The sequence below is a fragment of the Fukomys damarensis genome, unplaced genomic scaffold (genome assembly GCF_012274545.1).
Source record: "Fukomys damarensis isolate Sample0158 unplaced genomic scaffold, DMR_v1.0_HiC HiC_scaffold_30, whole genome shotgun sequence".
NCBI lineage: Eukaryota > Metazoa > Chordata > Mammalia > Rodentia > Bathyergidae > Fukomys > Fukomys damarensis.
In genome coordinates this window covers 32,122,108-32,139,193 of record NW_022900942.1, presented here as the reverse complement: position 1 = coordinate 32,139,193, position 17,086 = coordinate 32,122,108, and the positions used below count along the sequence as shown (strand labels likewise).

The following is a 17,086-nucleotide window of genomic DNA, read 5'->3' as shown; positions in this document are numbered from 1 at the left end:
TTAAAAAAAAAAAAAAAAGGCAGAAAACTAGAGAATTAAATGTGTGTGGGAGGGGAGCCGGAGGTGGAAGGTATGGTTGCTCCTCATCATGATTCAGCCATGGCAGTCACTTTAGAGATGAATTTTTATGCAACCCAGAAGATATTCACCATCTACTAGCTGGAGGAGATCTTTGTTGCAGTCCCTCTGTACTACTGTAAAAAGTACCAGAGCCTGAGTAGTTTGAAACAATCATCAATATTTATTTCTCAGAGTTCTGGAGTCTGTGAATCCACAATTAAGGTAGTTGGAGGTTTGGTCATTTTCTGAGGATTTTTCTTGGTGTCCTTGTCTTTGCATCCTCTGGAGGGAAAGAACATTGTGCTCTCATATGGTGAACAGAAAAGAAGGTAAAAGAGGAACTCCTGTGAAGCACTTTGATGAAGGCAGCTCATGGCTCAAACACCTCCAGAGGGCCACATCTCTAGCCCTGATGCACTGGTGATTAAGTGTCACGTGAATTTGGGAGGTAACAAAAAGTTCCACTCCATAGCAAGTCTTCTCCCCAATTCTCATTCCAGGATTTTTTGTGTTTTACTCCCTCCAAAATGGCATCCATCATTCATACATCTGACTTCTTGATGATTTTGAGCATATAGCATATGTTTCTATAGCTACACTTGCAATAGGAATCATACTTAATGTAGGTTCATTTGTTATGGTCAAAAAATACCTGAATCCTATGATTTAAAACTCAACTTGTCCTATGTTGTATTTGAATTACTCAGTACTTTTATTAACAATAATTCAAATTGATAAATGTCTAAGGTAAGTGATATATTTAATGATTTTTTAAATGAAGCCTTTTTGAAAGATACATCCTTTTTCTAGGAATGAATATTTATGGTGAACAAAGAGAATACTTGCATTTGAGGTACAATCATAATTTATGATTATATAATGTATTTCATTGCCTAATCAATCATCTCAGATACTTATCCTATTTGTTTATCTAATTCACGCATTTGAAGAATGAGTGCTAAGTTCAGGCTCATAAGCATCTTTTATGGTTTACAGCTGCACGATTGTCATCCTCATAGCTATGTATTTAAGAAGGAGGAAGAGAAACTTACATTATACAAGTGATCACTGTGGTTGCAAGTACTACTTGCTTCGAATCTGACTTCAGAGAAGGGACTGGAATAGAATTGGTCAGTGTCAGTCTGTTGTGCTTCTCTGGGCCTGCCTCCTCTCTGTCTCTGTCTCTGTCTGTCTGTCTGTCTGTCTGCCTGCCTGCGTCTGTCTCTGATGTTTATCAGAATGGAGGAACAACCCCTGTACCAAAAGAGCAGATGGGTGGAAACGTGTTTCACATAAATTACACACCCTCTGTTGTTTTGTCATGACTTCACAGCAGTAACATAAAGTTCTTGCAGAAACTTAGTTGGAATAAATAGTAATTTATCTTGGTTGTATACCCTTTCTGTTTCCTTTATTTTACTTCCCTGTAAGTTTCTTTAGTGAGAGTAGGAAAGGGTGGGAGCCAAGTGCACTGCACACTGAAGAACCCCCATTCCCTACCCTGCCAGTGTACCCTTAGTCTGAGGTGCCTACTCCCATGCCCCACCTTCCTGCCCATCTAAAACTTAAGGTTGAGTGAGTCCGCCATTCTCAATCTCTGAGGCTCAGGGAAATCGCAAAACACGGAAACTCACCTATTCTGACGCTGAACATTTACACAGTTACCTCTTATGCCATACCCTTAAATCCATTATTTTCTAATGTATTTTGAATCCTCTAGCAGTGTTAGAAATTTAGTCAGTAAAACTCACGGAGTGTGAATGGAATTTTTTTACTGACTAACTTGGCACCTTAAAAGTCTAAAAGTATTTCTTCAAAATCCCTCATTACTAAAGAGAATAGCTTAGACCTTTGGTAGTGCTTATATTTTATTATTTTCAACTTACCATTATTTAACTTTCTTATCAGAAACATCTAATTTTCTTAACAAAAAGAAAATTGCGTTTTCCTCCTAGCACTGATTCAGTTTGTTTTCTTTTCATAACGTTGTAGCTTGTCAGCTATTTCACGTTAGCAGCATCTCGTCACTAGAGGAAATTGTGTGGAAAACATTGCATCTTAAATTCTGCCATGCTAATCCCTGTGAGCAGGGCATGTGTTCTCTAGATGGTCCGCATCGGCAGAGAAGAGGATTGCATGGCAGCCTGGAACAAAGCGCCATATGGCTGGGATGAGGTGAAGGATGAGAAATACTCACGAGTATGGGAGGGGACCTGTCACAGCTTGTCAGTCTTTATCCCCAGAAGGAGCGCCGGTGACAGGGGAATGATTGAAATGGCACGTTTGAGGTCTCTAGACTTGGAGCAGGAATAAACAATGACTAGGAATTCAGTGGCACAACCTCAAGGGAAAAGTGTGTGCAGAGGGAACTGAGGACTGGGTAGCAGCTCACCTCCCTCCCAGCTGGGGAAGGATGCAAAAAAGGGACACTGATGAGAGAGATGATTAAGCCCGGTCTCACAAAGCCATGGAATAGTGACAAATGGAAATGCTACAATGACTAGTGAGAAAAGAGAACTAGAATGAAGTAAACTCTGTAGGAACAAATTTGCGAGATGGTAAAATAAATGATGAAACTGAATACAGTTTTCTCTCTGCAACCTGATAAAGGAAACAGGGAATGATATCGAGATAACTAAATACTTTTCTTGCACAGAGGAAGCACCATTGTCCCTAATGCACGTGACCTATTAGATTACCTCAAATACTTCCCCATGACTTTGTATTAGAGTCCTTAGGTCTCCAGTCAGACCATGAAACAGGGCCAGCAGATGCAGGCTTTCTGCTCCCTGGAACTATAGCTAAGTAATGAGTAAAAATAACCATGGCTTGAATACAAATCCTATGTCAGGTACTGTGAGTAATCCTTAAAATGTATTTCTAATCATTACTTAAGTCTATAGATGGAATAGTTTTCTTAATTTTGTTTGTTTGTTTGTTTGCTTTTTGGTACCAGGGATTGAACTTGGGACCTTGCACTTGTGAGGCCGGCAGTGGAACCACTGAGCTAAATCCCTGGCCTATAGTTCACTTAATTTTAAAATGTGATAAGTAAGGCTTAGAGAAGCTAAATAATTTTCCAAATTAGAGAATGTCAGAGTGGGGTCAGATATTTAGTTCAATGGTTCTACCACCTACCTCACAAGCTCAAGGACCCAAGTTTGATTCCTGGTACAAAAAAAAAAAAAAAGGAGAGAATGTCAGAGTTATATGGGGGGAAGAGATGTGACCCCCAAACCTACTATATATCTGAAATGTGAGGTCATGTTCTCTAAAATAGCAGAATGAATTCTAGGAACAGTGGAGGTTAAGAGTAGTAAAAATTTATTGGGAGAAAGAAGCTTCTGTCCAAGAGAGACAAAAGGGGGCTGGAAAGTGGGTTGCCTGGGACCCTATTTCCCATGGGATAATTATGGAGGAAAGCCAGAAGGTGAGGCAGGTTCAAAGTGAGGCAAACCTATAAGACCAACCAATAAGATTACAAGTTTAGTCACCCAGGTAATATTGATTAAATGGGGTCAAAAGGGGGAGCAAGTCACGTAGCAAGCACACAAGGATTTTCAGTAAGGGTGGGTCAGTGATATTTCCTGGAAAGGCTGGGTTAAGACCTTGGCCCATCATCCAAGTGATTGATACCTATTTAGAGTACCAGTCACTGCTATTCATCCCCAGGGGAAGCATGAAGGTGTAGTAGTTTCTCTGCTTTTATAATGTTGGCCTTCGGTGGATGTGTCTTGATTTGTTCTCCATATTGGCTCCTTGATTGTGCTCCATGTTAACGTCTCGAGGCCCAGCCCTGTCTAACTGCCTAGAAGATATCTGATTAACTTACCTATTCTACAGTAAGAGGAGGGATCCAGTGCTCATGCTGTTTGTTTACGGTTCCCTAGTCAAATCCATCTGATTATATTTATAGTTCTCTGGCCATCACTCTAAGCTACCTGTACTTTTGTTTTGTTCTTGTAAAAACTCTTTAAAAGTCATTTTTATAAATAAGCTGCTTAGAAATAAGAGATTAACAAAAGTACCTTGACAAATGAAATATATAAAGACTTGAACATAAAATACTTTAGTCATATCTGTTTCCTGACCTGTCAGCCAAATATTAGTTTTCTCCTCATTTTGTCTGAAAGGACCCCAAACTCTGAGAGCTATAGTTATCTCTGCGGATATGCAAATACTTTGAAGAATTTATTTCTCAGTTTATATCTGCGTGCCCACATGAAGCTCTTCTTTCTTCCCACCCTTAACCTGGCAGTTCCCTTTGATATATAGTTCTAAGATGAGAATAACACTTCCTACAGTATAGCCCCAGGTGCTGTCCTGGATGCACAGAAAAGCTAAGTGAAATTTCTTTTTGCTTCTTAATAAAGGCATTCTTTCCCTTAGGAACTACTCTTATGTGATGGCACTTTCCACATTATTTGGTATATAGTTGGGTTTTAGAACAGGTTGTAACGTATTTCCCTTTCTTTAATCCCAATTGAAATACTCTTAGCCCAAATTTGCATCCCTTTGGAACCTCCTCTGAGTCCAGCTTTTTCTTCTACTTTGTAATTTACTAGCAGATTAGTGATGCTGACATCAATAGTTTGAATTAATAACCCAGTCTTCTCCCAGTGTATATTTTCAGGTAGCCACTTAACAAAGTACTGAAAGGGAATTTTGTAGCCACATCAAAATATTATCTCACAAATTTGCAAAGCCTTTCCCTTAGCTAACCCTATAAGGATGTTTTGGGTAGCTGCGATATGACTAGTACACACTGATGATTTGGGGGATTAAAGTGGTGAGTGAACAGTTTAGACTTGGTTCCTATTTTAACAATATGCAATTTGGTATAGGACAGCAAATAAAATAAGATTCAATCAAAGAATGTCCCTTCTCAGGTTTTGGATTGAACAGCCTTTCATACAGTACCTCATCAAGAGTAATCTTTTAGTGAATAACCAACAGATAAATTATTGGATGCATAAATTCATTTTACCAAAGAAAGTTCATGCAATGTGTAATCCAATTCCATAGCATGATTGTTATGATGATTTATTTGTACTATAAATTACACAGTGCTCTAAAAAGAGAATAGAAGTGATTAAGAAAACATCTTCTAATATTCAAACAAATATCCTTCTGAAATTTTTACATGGAATTAATTTGTAAGTGAGACACTCTCATACCTTTTTGTCCTTGGTGTATACACCATAGACACTCAAACTAGTTCCCTGCTCTCTGAGTTCAAAATTCGTAGCCTAAACTTAAATAATTTCTCAAAAAGAAAATATAACAAATACTGACAAAGATGTGGAAAAGGGAAGCTCTTATACACTGTTGGCTGGAAAATAGTAAGTTCCTCATAAAAATAAAAAAGGAAGGATTATATAGTCCAACTACATATATTAACTGTATGCAAAAGAAGTAATCAGGATGTCAGAGCAAAATGTTCACTCCTATATTCATTGCAGTATTTCTTAAAGTGGCCAATGTGTGGAATCATCTAAGGAATATCTCTCGGTGTATGAGTAGTTTAAAAACTTTAGTGGAAATTACTACACACGGTGGAATGCACTACTATGAAATTAATATAATGAAAATTATATGAATATAGCCATGAAAATGGATATAATTCTCTCATTTGTTATAATATATTAAGTGAAATAATCAGGCACAGAAAGACAAATACCACATGCTTTGGCTCATATGTTGTGTTCTTTTAGACGTAAAGTGTAGAGCTGGGAATTTAGCTCAGTGGTTCCAACGCCTGCTTTGCAAGTGCAAGGACCTGAGTTCAATCCCCTGGAACCCCCCCCCAAAAAAAGAGTATAGAGTAGTGATCATCAGAGCTAGGAAGAGAAGGGAAACAAGGATAGAGAGAGAGGCGGAATGACAGGTCCCAAAATACAGAGGGATGTGTTCTAAAATAGGAGGGAGGTGTTCTAGTGTTCTAGATCATAGTAGGTGACTTGAATCCACAACAACTTAATGAAGACTAAAAAGAGGTTAATTTGAAGTTTCTCACTACAGAGAAATGTTAAACATTTAAGGGTATGAAAATGAAATTACCCTGATTTGATCTCACACATTATATACACGGATCAAAATACTATATTATACCACATAAATATGTCCAATTATATTACCAATAAAAAATAAAACTAAAATTAAATGTTTTTAGACCTCAAGAATAACAGCAAAACTTGTTAGTTATTCAGTAAATACTGATTATTCATTTTTAGATACTAATACAATAAATTCTTTCATGGAAAGTTAAGATTTAATAAGACTGTGGAATACATTAAATCATGTTTCATCTCTTATAAATTAAAATAAAAATTATTTAAATTGCTATTGTTAAAATTCATATTTCTTCACTTTAATATAGTTTCTAATTTAATACCTCAAAAAGCATAATTTAATTTTTTAAATAATGTAAAATGTTAGGAAAACATACTACTTTTTATAGTATTAAATCACAATAGCCCAAATTTCTTTTGGAAGAATTATGAAATTACTTTATAATCTGTGAAAACTTTTATTTTTTTTAAAGAAACAAAATTTTATTTATTTTTTTCCTCATTGAGTTTATTGGTACATTTTCGGTATACAGTACAATTACACTCATCATTGGGATCTTGTACCTCTACATGACAGGTCTTGGTTTTCATTTTTTTCCCCTTGTCCATCCCCTCCCTTCACCCCCTCCTCCCCTCCCCATTTACAAACACTTTATTTCTTTTTTTTTCATTTTCTCATATTTTTTCTTTTCCCTTATTACCTTTCCCCTACCCTTCCCACTTTCCCTACACCTTTAGCTCTTTTCTTCCTATTTTACATTGTCAATTATCTCATTAGGATCTTATGTACATTTATAGTTTTTCACACCAGATAAACTATTTGGTATTTACACATGTGTGACTTATTTATTTCACTTAGGAGTATATCCTCAAATGTATCCATTTTCCCTATGAATTAATCTAATTTCTCATTCTTTATGGCTGAATAGTATTCCATTTTATAGAAAAACTATATCTTCTATATGTAGTCTCCAACAGATGGGTAATTGGGCTGTTTCCAAGTTTTAGCTATTACAAACTGTGCGGCTATAAATATAGGTGCACATATATCACTGTGATGTAATTCTTTTAATTCTTTTGGAAAGATACCCAGCAGAGGGATGGCTGGGTCAAATGGAACCTCTAGTCCCAGCTCTTTGAGGTATCTCCATATTGATTTCCATAGTGGTTGCACCAGTCTGCACTCCTACCAACAATGAAGAAGGGTTCTTTTTTCCCCACAATGCTGCCAACATTTGCTATTGTTTGATTTCTTGATAGCAGCCATTCTTTGTGGGGTGAGGTGGAATCTCAGTGTTGTTTTCATCTGCATCTCTTGCATGACCAGCGATGTGAAACATTTACTTGGTGCTTTTTTTTCTTTGTCTGAGAAATGTCTGTCATTTCAGATGCCCATTTTTGAATCGGGTCTTTATATTTGGGGGGGCTGGTTGTTTTGAGTTCTTCATATATTCTAGATAAGAGTCCTTTGCCTGAGGAGCAGCTGGTAAAAACTTTTAAATAAAAATTTAGGTTTTATCAAAATTTAGGTTTTAAACAATAAAAAATTGAATTTGGTATCACAGAGCAACAACATTGAAAGATCAAAAGAAAAAAGATATTTCCTGTAGAACAGTCCGATGTTTCTATTATATCATTAATGATATCTAATTATTTTTATCTTAGTAAATCTTCTGGCTACAAGATGCTTTAGCTAATAAAGCAACTACTTAATTTAGTGGCCATAGAACAGCATTTGAGGTACTAACATGGAGACAGAGAATTAAACCTCCTTGTTTGTTTGATGTTTAATGTAAACCAAATATTTTCATTTTTATGAATACAGTCTTATTTTGATATATCTGACATATCAGAAGATATTTTTATAAGTTTGATATATCCTATAGGGAATGCAGATAGTGTACTATTAATTAGCCAAAGAGAAATAATGTTTAAGATGCTCTATAGTAATATGAAAGATGAGTCTTGAAAGATTGTGGCTTTATGAAAAAATAACCCAGTTGCAAAATTATTATCAAGATTACTGCCTGGACATATTGAAATATTATTATTTTTATTTTAAGGTTACTTTTAAAAATTTGTCTTCACTTTAGAAATCGCTTCCTTGTCTGGATTTTACTCTGATAAAATTTTTTTTTTAAAGTGTCTTTTGAAAAAAAGCCACATTACAGTGTGGCAAACTCACCTGTCTTCCCCATCACAACAGATAAAGAATCCGTAGCCATGGCAACATTAATGGGCTAGAGAGATTAGGGCCAGACTGGAGATTAGGCCTCTAAGGGCAAAGAAAAGGGGTCCCGATTGGCTCTTTATTGAGACCTTATTTGAAGACAAGTTACTATTGAGAGAAAGCATGGAGGATTAGCAAGAACAAAATTATTTCCCCTGTATAAAGAAAGCCATTCCTTTGTTAAAAATGTGTCCCTCCTTTTTTATATAACATCTGTTTAGATTGAAGTAAAGAGTCTGTGATTAATTCTATCCTAAGCTTTATCTGAATCATCTGAGTCCCAACCTGCTCTGTGAGAAGCAACTCACTGAAGCACGCAGAGAGGGGCACCTCTGTGTGTGTAAGCCCGGCACTCCCTGCGTGGGTGGAGAAGTCCACTCATGTTTGATGATGATAATATCACATATGAGTGAGTTGTTCTTGAGGAAAAATGATCAGGAAACTTCACTCCTGCTCTTTGAAAACTTCCTTTTCTAACTTCTTGAAGATCTCCATTAACGTTTTCCCAAGTCGTCATTAATTTAATTTTAAACTTCTCTTAAAAAATGAGTTAAATGACCCTTTTAGCTTTAAACTGGTAAATTGTACAGATACTACCTTTTGAGTAAATGTGCAATCATTTCGCATTGATGTATTAATGAAGTTGACATTTGTTGTTTTTAAATTTTAGGTTTATAGAAACGAGAATGTCTGGACAAATGGTTATAAATATCTTTTCCTTAAGGAAATTTGACAAAGTAGCTTCTGAAAAGGCGGAACACATACCAATCTACCGATCGTGAATGAGGCTGGCGCAGTGTGAGAGAGTAAAGCCTCGCCACCGGGACAGAGGAAGTTTAGGTTTTTATATGTGTATTTTTTTTCATTATTTGTGAGGTTTAACTCTACTTTTAAAAATACATATTCTCCAATTTATTGACTTTAAAGATTTTCAGAATATTAACTATTTTCTGTTACATATTTTGTATATCTTTTCAAAGGAGAAAGCACAACTAAGCCAAGAGGGAAAGTAAGAGCTAACTGGGGGATGGGCTTGTTAGAGCAAGGAGCAACTGCTTGTGTGAAGGCTCTGGCAATTTTCAGTGGATAGGCATGAAAAGGACAGGCTCTGTCTGTGTAAGCATCGAAACCCTCGGGAGCCGCCACAGCAGCTCCCTGACGACAATGGCTGCATCTGTTGCTCACCATCCTCTCCTCTGCCCCAGAACAAGGGTGGCAAGGTGTACATCAGCATCGGCCAGGTGAACAGAACGAATGAGCACCGTTTACTGGGGACACCTGCAAGCCTCTGCACAAGGGCAGGTTTCTTGACCACAAAAAATATTTGATAATTTTGAAAGAAGACAGAATCCCTCGGATATACCCGCAACTAGTGGCAGTGGAGATGTGGGGCTGAACACTCGCACTTGCTTCCCCTAAGGATAGTGTCTTAGTAACTTTTCTCTCGTTGCTGAGACAAAAAAATACAGACACCCAAAGTTAAAGGGGGAAAGGTCTATTTGGCTTGCAGTTCCTAGAGGTTTCAGTCCATATTTGGCTGGCTCCAAGAAAGGGTGGCAGAGGGGCAACCATTGATGGTGACAGAGGACAGCAAAAGTGACAAGAAACTTTAACAGCTTCTTTCTGCCCCTTTTATCTTATTCAGACCACTGAGATTAGCGCAGCGCCAAACCAATCACTCACTGTGTTATGGTTTAGGAATCACACTCCCCATTCATTCCAGCATCAGCCACCTCCAAAATAGCCTCACTGTCATTCGCATTGGGCTTTGGGAGACAGCTAAATAGAAGCCGTAACAAATAGAAAACTCTTTGGCATGCCCTATACTGATTCCCAGAGTCCCAAATGACATTGCCTTCAGTTTCTCACAGTGATAAAATGCTCTAGATAACTAGCAGCTGTCTAGGGTTCCACAGGACACTGTTGACTTCTCACCTCTCCCCTCCAGTGCCTGAGATCACTTTCCAAATAAAGTATTTGTGAACAATTCCTTGCCTGAAGCCCATGTTGTGGAGGAAGCCAAACCAAGACAAAAGGAAAGCAGGTGCTAAGCCAGGAAGCTGATTGAGAAATCTGAAGTTTGCCAAGGGATAAAAAGAAGATTGAGAATAAATAAAAAGTGGAGTAATAAGACCAAATGTGTATTTGTATACACTTATTCTTATTCTGGCTGTTGTAAAGAGAAAGTATTTGAGGAAGGTGAACCAAAGGCAAGCTCAGTCAGCAAGAAATAGTTGTGGGTAAAGAGCAGCGTATTTTTTTATATATATACGGAACTGATACAGTAGCATGGGTATATTTGTGAGGTATCTAGAAGGGGAAACCCTAGGATGTGCTGACCAAAGGAATAGTTAGGAAAAGAAATGTGTTGGGGGTATTTTGGGTTGTATATGTGAGAGGACTGAGTGAACTCAACTAGGAGTGCAGCACAGGAGACAAGTAGGATGAAGGGGAGAGAATAACTGTACTCCAATGTGCTGGTTCGAATGGCCTGTCTTTGACTAACTTGATACCTACCTTTCATTTATTTCAAATACTGTGCTGATTAGGAGAGCACAGGAAAATTTTTATGTGCAAAGAAGTAGCCAAAGAATCTGTAGGATTGGAAATAACTTTTAAAGCTTTCTGTCATTCTTTAAAGTCTCTCTAACTTCGCATAACTATTAAGAATTGGCAATTCATGTTTTTGGAGCTGGTGGAAAATGAGATATTCCTCTCTCCTCCACACAAGAAATGATTTTCCACTAGCAGGAGTTTAGTTCACAGCAGGTACACCAACTCAGCCAGCTCCTGTACAAAGTGAATGCAAGAATGAAGACTGATTTTTATAAGAACAAGAGAAAAGGTTCCATAAAACCTGTTTGAAGATTATATGAAGGCAATGTGTGTTTGTAGTTTGGGGCTGGAAATCACCTGTCAAGATTAAATACACGTTCCTCAGACTCAGTGAGTTGAAAAGCAGAGATCTTGAGCAAAGATGAATTATGTGTTCACACACATCTCATAATTAATAGAAAAATTATACCATAGATTATAAATGCTTCAAGTATTTGAAAGGCAAGTTTTCTAACTGTGGATCTACAGAATAGTTTCTACAAATAAGGTTTTGCTCTAAATAAATGGATACCTCAGAAGCATTCTACAGTTGTCTGCAGAATCCCTTTATGTAATCTTGTTTACTAGCAGATAATCTGTTAGAACAACTTCTATTTTTTGTTAGTCTTATCAACTTAAAATGCATATTGTTCCCATCAACGGGAGACTAGAAAAAAGAAAATGTGATTTTTTTTTTCATAAAATGAAGACCTACTCATCCATAAAAAATGAGAAATTAGAGACATTTATGGCTAAATGGATGCACATTGAGGCCACACTCTTAAGTAAAGTAAATAGGACATACATGTGTAAGTACAGAATTGTTTCTCTAGTGTGAGTATCTGAAAGTGTAAATAAAGACTAAAAGGTATAATAGATAATGTGAAATAGGAAGAAAAGGGACAAATGGGCAAGGGGAATTGGGAAGGGTAGGGGAAAGAAAAGAGAATGGAATTAATATGAAAAAATTTTAAAAATGGAAACAAAGTCTTTGTAGATAAGGAGGAGGGAGGGGTTGAAGGGAGGGTAGGGGGATGGAGAAAAATAAGAAGCAAGATTGATTATGTAAAGGTACAAATTTCCAACAATGAACGTCATTAAATTATACACGTCAACTGTACCCATGAAAACAATTTTAAAAGGCATATTGTTAATATTATTTTGGTTGCAAAATAATTGTATGCTATGTATAGACTACAATGTGATGTTTTGATACATAAATACAATGCAGTATTTTTACATCAAGCAAACGAATATATCCATTACTTTCTGTATCAATCATCTTTTATGGTGAGATGTTTGAAAACTACTGTCTTAATTGGAAACTTATAGCACATTATCATTGACTATAGTCACTCATCTGAGTAGTATATTTCAAAGCCTATTTCTACTAAGCCAGAGATAGGAAGGCACCTACGGTGTGGTCAGACATCTCTGTGGGATCCGTTCGCATTACTATGATAGAAGTAGAGAGTAAATGATAGCGAGGGGCTGCGGAAGGGGAGAGAAGGAATGCCCTGAGCACATGGCATAGTTTCAGATAGACTGTAAACTCTTCATTTCTGGCTTTTAATTTTCTGTGCTTCTACAATACATAAATAAGCATACATTGTATCAAAACTAGCCTAAACATAGACTAAATAGGATAATATTTTGTAATAACTACTGCAATCCCTGAGACAATGAAAGGCCATGGCTTTGTAGTGGAATGTCAGCGTTTTCATTGTTTTGAGTTTTAATCCGATCACTAACGTCCGTATTATTTTATGTGTATCTAACTGGTCTGCCTCTTTGCTACCATCAAACGCTGTGAAACCAGTATGTTAAAAAATAGAAGAAATAGTTACAAATGTCCATTAAATATAAGAAAAGGGGATCGACATCTTTTATTTCTTGGTCATAGATCAGATGAGTTCACTGTTGATTACAATTGTAGAATCACATTTTTCCAAAGGAATACAACAGAAACAAAAGAAAACATAAAATTTCTTTGAGATTGTGGCTCTTTCCTTGCTTTTATTTGGACTCCATCATACAGATTAACTTTGCCAAAATAGTTACTATAAATGGGATTTTATATTTAAAACATGTTCAGTGTATGTCCTCTATCTTAATGTCTTGCTTTACTTCAATTTGGATGCACTCATTGCTTTGTTTGTTCACTCAGTCATCTACTTATTATTCGGTCCCCCAACCTCGTGCCAAAAAGGAATCAGAGAAATATATTATTAATTAACTAAAATCATTTTTGAGCTTTGATATCGCTGGTATCTTTTGTCCAGGATAGGTTTTATCATCTCTTGATGTCATGAGAAGTAGGATTCTTTTATAATATCGAATTATATTAACAATTTTAAAGCAAAGTCTTTCCTGGAACTCAATAGAGGAAGGGACTTTCTGGAACTACACATATATTGTGGTGTTTTTTTTTTCCTTATTGTCATGGGTCACATGGGTAATAAAAATTGGATAAATATGCAGTGGAATCATGTATGTCACTAATTAGCCCCCATATTAAAACCAAAGGAATTTGAATATGTCATAAATTCCATACAGTAAGTTCTTCACTGCTTTCTGCCTTCCTTTAGAACCTGTGAAGTAACATGGCTGTGCTTGCCCACAGCTCATCTCTGTCTTCCACCTCACTCCCACTCAGGGCACCAACTTCTCTGACACCCTTCTCCTTCCTCCTTAGCTATCCTCAGCTCCAGCATCCTCCCTTCTGCTCCCAGAGACGTGGTCCCTGTCTTGGTTTCCAGTCGATTTGTCCGTCTCAGCTGGCGACCACCTGCAGAACCAAAAGGAAATATTCAAATCTTCACAGTCTTTTTCTCCAGAGAGGGTGACAACAGGTAGGTGCTACCGATACATTTCAGCAAAATCTTCCTTCTCTTTAAGTGCACGTGTGGGCTGATGGCCGCAGAAGTCTTCAGCAGGGACTTCGGAGATTATGACATCTTTGCTTTACACATCAATCCTACAAAGTAGAGATATGTGGTTTGTAAAAATACAATTGTTTACAAAATAAGTAGTCCATATACAACTTCCTTGAAAAGGGGCAAGTAGTAAATATCTAAAACCAATGTTTTTTAATTTCCTTGATTTTCAAAGTGATGACGAAAAGAAGAGTGTTAAACTACCCATTTATAGAACAGAGTATAAAAAGAATGCCTGTAGCTGGTTCCTAATCAACACTGTCACTGACATCACAGGATCACGTTGACAAAACAATGATTTCTCTCAGCATCACTTTAATTTTTAATAAGGAGCAGTTAATGATACTTGCCTCGCAATTCTTTCATCAGGCTAACATTCAGTTTCACATATAAAGGTCAGCACAGAGTATCTAATGTTTGATCAAAGTTGTTAGTTTGAATATTATTGTTAACTTGACAAAATGAGCAGTGTGTGCCAGATTTCAAGGTTGTAGTCTGCTATTTGGTGATTATCCAACAACATTTTTCCTTAAGATAATTGACCATATTGAGATTTTGAAACCTGATTTTTTTAAGCCATAGGTGGATATTTGAGAAGGTGCAATTCATTTGCTAGCCTGTTCATCTCTCAAAGGTGTATTCTCAGCACATAGTGATCTAAAGTTCACCTAGGATTCAAAGGGGACAGTATATAGGCTGTGCTCATCAGATTGGCCTAAAGTTCAAACTGTTGCAGGATGATAATCCGCTGCACTTAGAGTGGGTCTCAAAATGCTTTTCTTTCTAGTTGCCAGAAGTGGTTAAAGTATATACTATGTAAGTTTCTATTTTCTTTTTCAATTTGACTCAACTTTAAGATAAAAGGAAACACACACACAGCCTTATGCTCTCTAAGATTATTCGTTACTGTGAAGCAGAGGTAGCCACTTGATTTGGTCTTACCGTATAACTGTTCAACTCCATAACTTATGATGTTGCATAAGTTCTTTGGAGCTCAGTGTATGTAGTTATGAAAACTGAAAGTAATGTCTCTTGTGCAGTCATTCCCATGAATTTATATGGTTTTCCTGGAGGCACTTTAAATTCAACATGCTCAAGACCATATTCACTGTCTCATCCTTAACCCTCTATTTTCCTCTCTTTCTTTTTCTTTTTACTTATTTATTTATTGGGGCGGGTGTGTTATTACCTTCCACCCAGGTGACCAGCAAAAAACTCCAAATCAAAATTCACTCCCTTGCTTCTCAACACATCAGTTCCTCTTGCCCCATTCACCTCTGCCCAGCTCAGGCAGGCCCTCGTCTTCAGTTCCCTTCACCATCACTGCCTTGGGCTCTCCAAATAGCTTCTCACCTTCTATTCTAGCTGTAGTAACTTTTTCAAAATACAGTATAAAAAAGGGGTGGCAAACCTAAGACATGCATGCCATGGTGACCTGTGCTTATCACTGAAACCTCTAGAATGGTCGCGATCATGCCTACAGACCATAAACTACTGCTGAAAAATGTGAAAGTTCTTATGTTTAAATATAATGAATGAATGAATGAATAATATATATATATGCATTAAAACTTCCAGTCTTTTGAATAGAAGTCTACCCCAAGATGTATATAGTTAGTGGTATGTTTTCGATCAGCTATAGTGATTGAAAATATGCCACTTAAGGCCAAATGGCTGGATTTAAAATTTTGCTATCAGATTTGTGAATTTTGTGTATTTTTCATGGACAAAGCATAATTCATCTCTTTCAGAATGGATAAAAAGATAAATGCTATGTCTCAGGACTGTTACAAGAACTTAATGAGAGAATTCACCCAAAGCAATGGTGGTAAACCCATTGCATATGTGCTGCAGTGGGCTGTTTGTATCAGTGACCCAGAGCATTCAGGGCAGTCACTGCACACAGGCAGAGTGCAGAGGTTGGGGACAGTGTGAGCTCAGAGGTAATGTGGAAAAGAGGCTGAAAATCGGGATGGCAACGTGAAAAAGGGGAAGAGGCATGAGAAGAAAAGGAAAAAGATGCTGCTTTTATTTTTGAGTGAATCATTTATTTTCATAACTGTCCATGATTTTCTGCCTAGAGAGCACTTTATCCTTTAGCTTGTTCTCATGATCACACACAGTCCTGCTCAACACTAATCACTGCATTATTTATGTATCTCTATTTCCAACATCATCCTCTTGACTGCTCTCCAGACTCGCACCTTCTCATCTTCCATTTAGATCCCATCTCACAGCAAACTTTTGCTTCCGCAGGGCCTATATCCTATTGATCCTATCCTGTCTTCACTGTCTTACCTTTCCTGGTTTCTTTAAGTAATTAAATGGTCACAATGTTATGGATAATCACTGTAAATATTTGCCCATACACACTAATAACAGTATTGAAGTTGTTATTTTTTATTCCATATTACCTGTTTAGCAAATAATAAAAGCAGTACATGGATGTTTCCACTTGCTCTGGCACCGTTATAGCTGAAGATAGCTGGGGGAAAGGTAGAACTGAGATGACTCCTCTCACGTTAAATTTATAGCCAGTAATCCCATGTTGCCTGTTACTGCTGCTGGCAGTTGTGCGTATTTCTGTCAGCCCTTCTCACACATGCTTCTCATACATCGCCTGTCTTTTCTTGTCTTCTCATAGATTCAACACCTTTGTCTCTTCCCTTGTCCTTAGCCAGTGTTGCCTCCTGGAAATTTTCCTGGAGAATCAGAAGGCAAGTTGTAGCAGCATTCCCATCTAACACATCTATACAGGTGTGGCTTTAAGCATATAGTCTGTCTGTCCTCAAAGTTCTGTGAAAGAACTACTGTACTCTTAACTAAGCAGTTTATGTTTGAGCTTATCATTTCTGGCAATGTGGAAGAACACAGCCTTCAGCATTCTTCTCTTCTACATCTTCAACTTCCCCCACTCAGGAGCATCACATCTATCGTCATATAATCGTGGAGTCATATCTTCCATCGTCACACCTTCTTCGAGTTTTCTCTTCTCTGCTGCTTCATTTTCTACCACCTTTCAAACAAGTGTTTTCTGAATTATCTAGCTTCATGCCAGTATTTTACCTCATATCTGTCATGATTTGAAATATGACCAAAACTGCTCTCTCATCAAAGCCACCAATGACTTCCATGTTGCTGAACCCAATAGTTAATTCTTTTCTTTTTTTTTTTTTTTTTTTTTTTTTTTTTTT

General features: G+C 37.1%; 1 protein-coding gene across 3 annotated transcripts in view; it reads left to right on the top strand.

Annotated features, from left to right (window-relative positions):
• Window positions 1–17,086, top strand: part of Dcc (DCC netrin 1 receptor) — a 1,126,179-nt gene that overhangs the window by 727,967 nt on the left and 381,126 nt on the right. For all 3 annotated transcript variants that reach the window (XM_033757479.1, XM_033757478.1, XM_033757477.1), the window contains exon 8: window positions 13,652–13,808. In XM_033757479.1, the coding sequence (XP_033613370.1) occupies window positions 13,652–13,808 (157 nt within the window). The remainder of the gene's footprint in view (window positions 1–13,651; window positions 13,809–17,086) is intronic.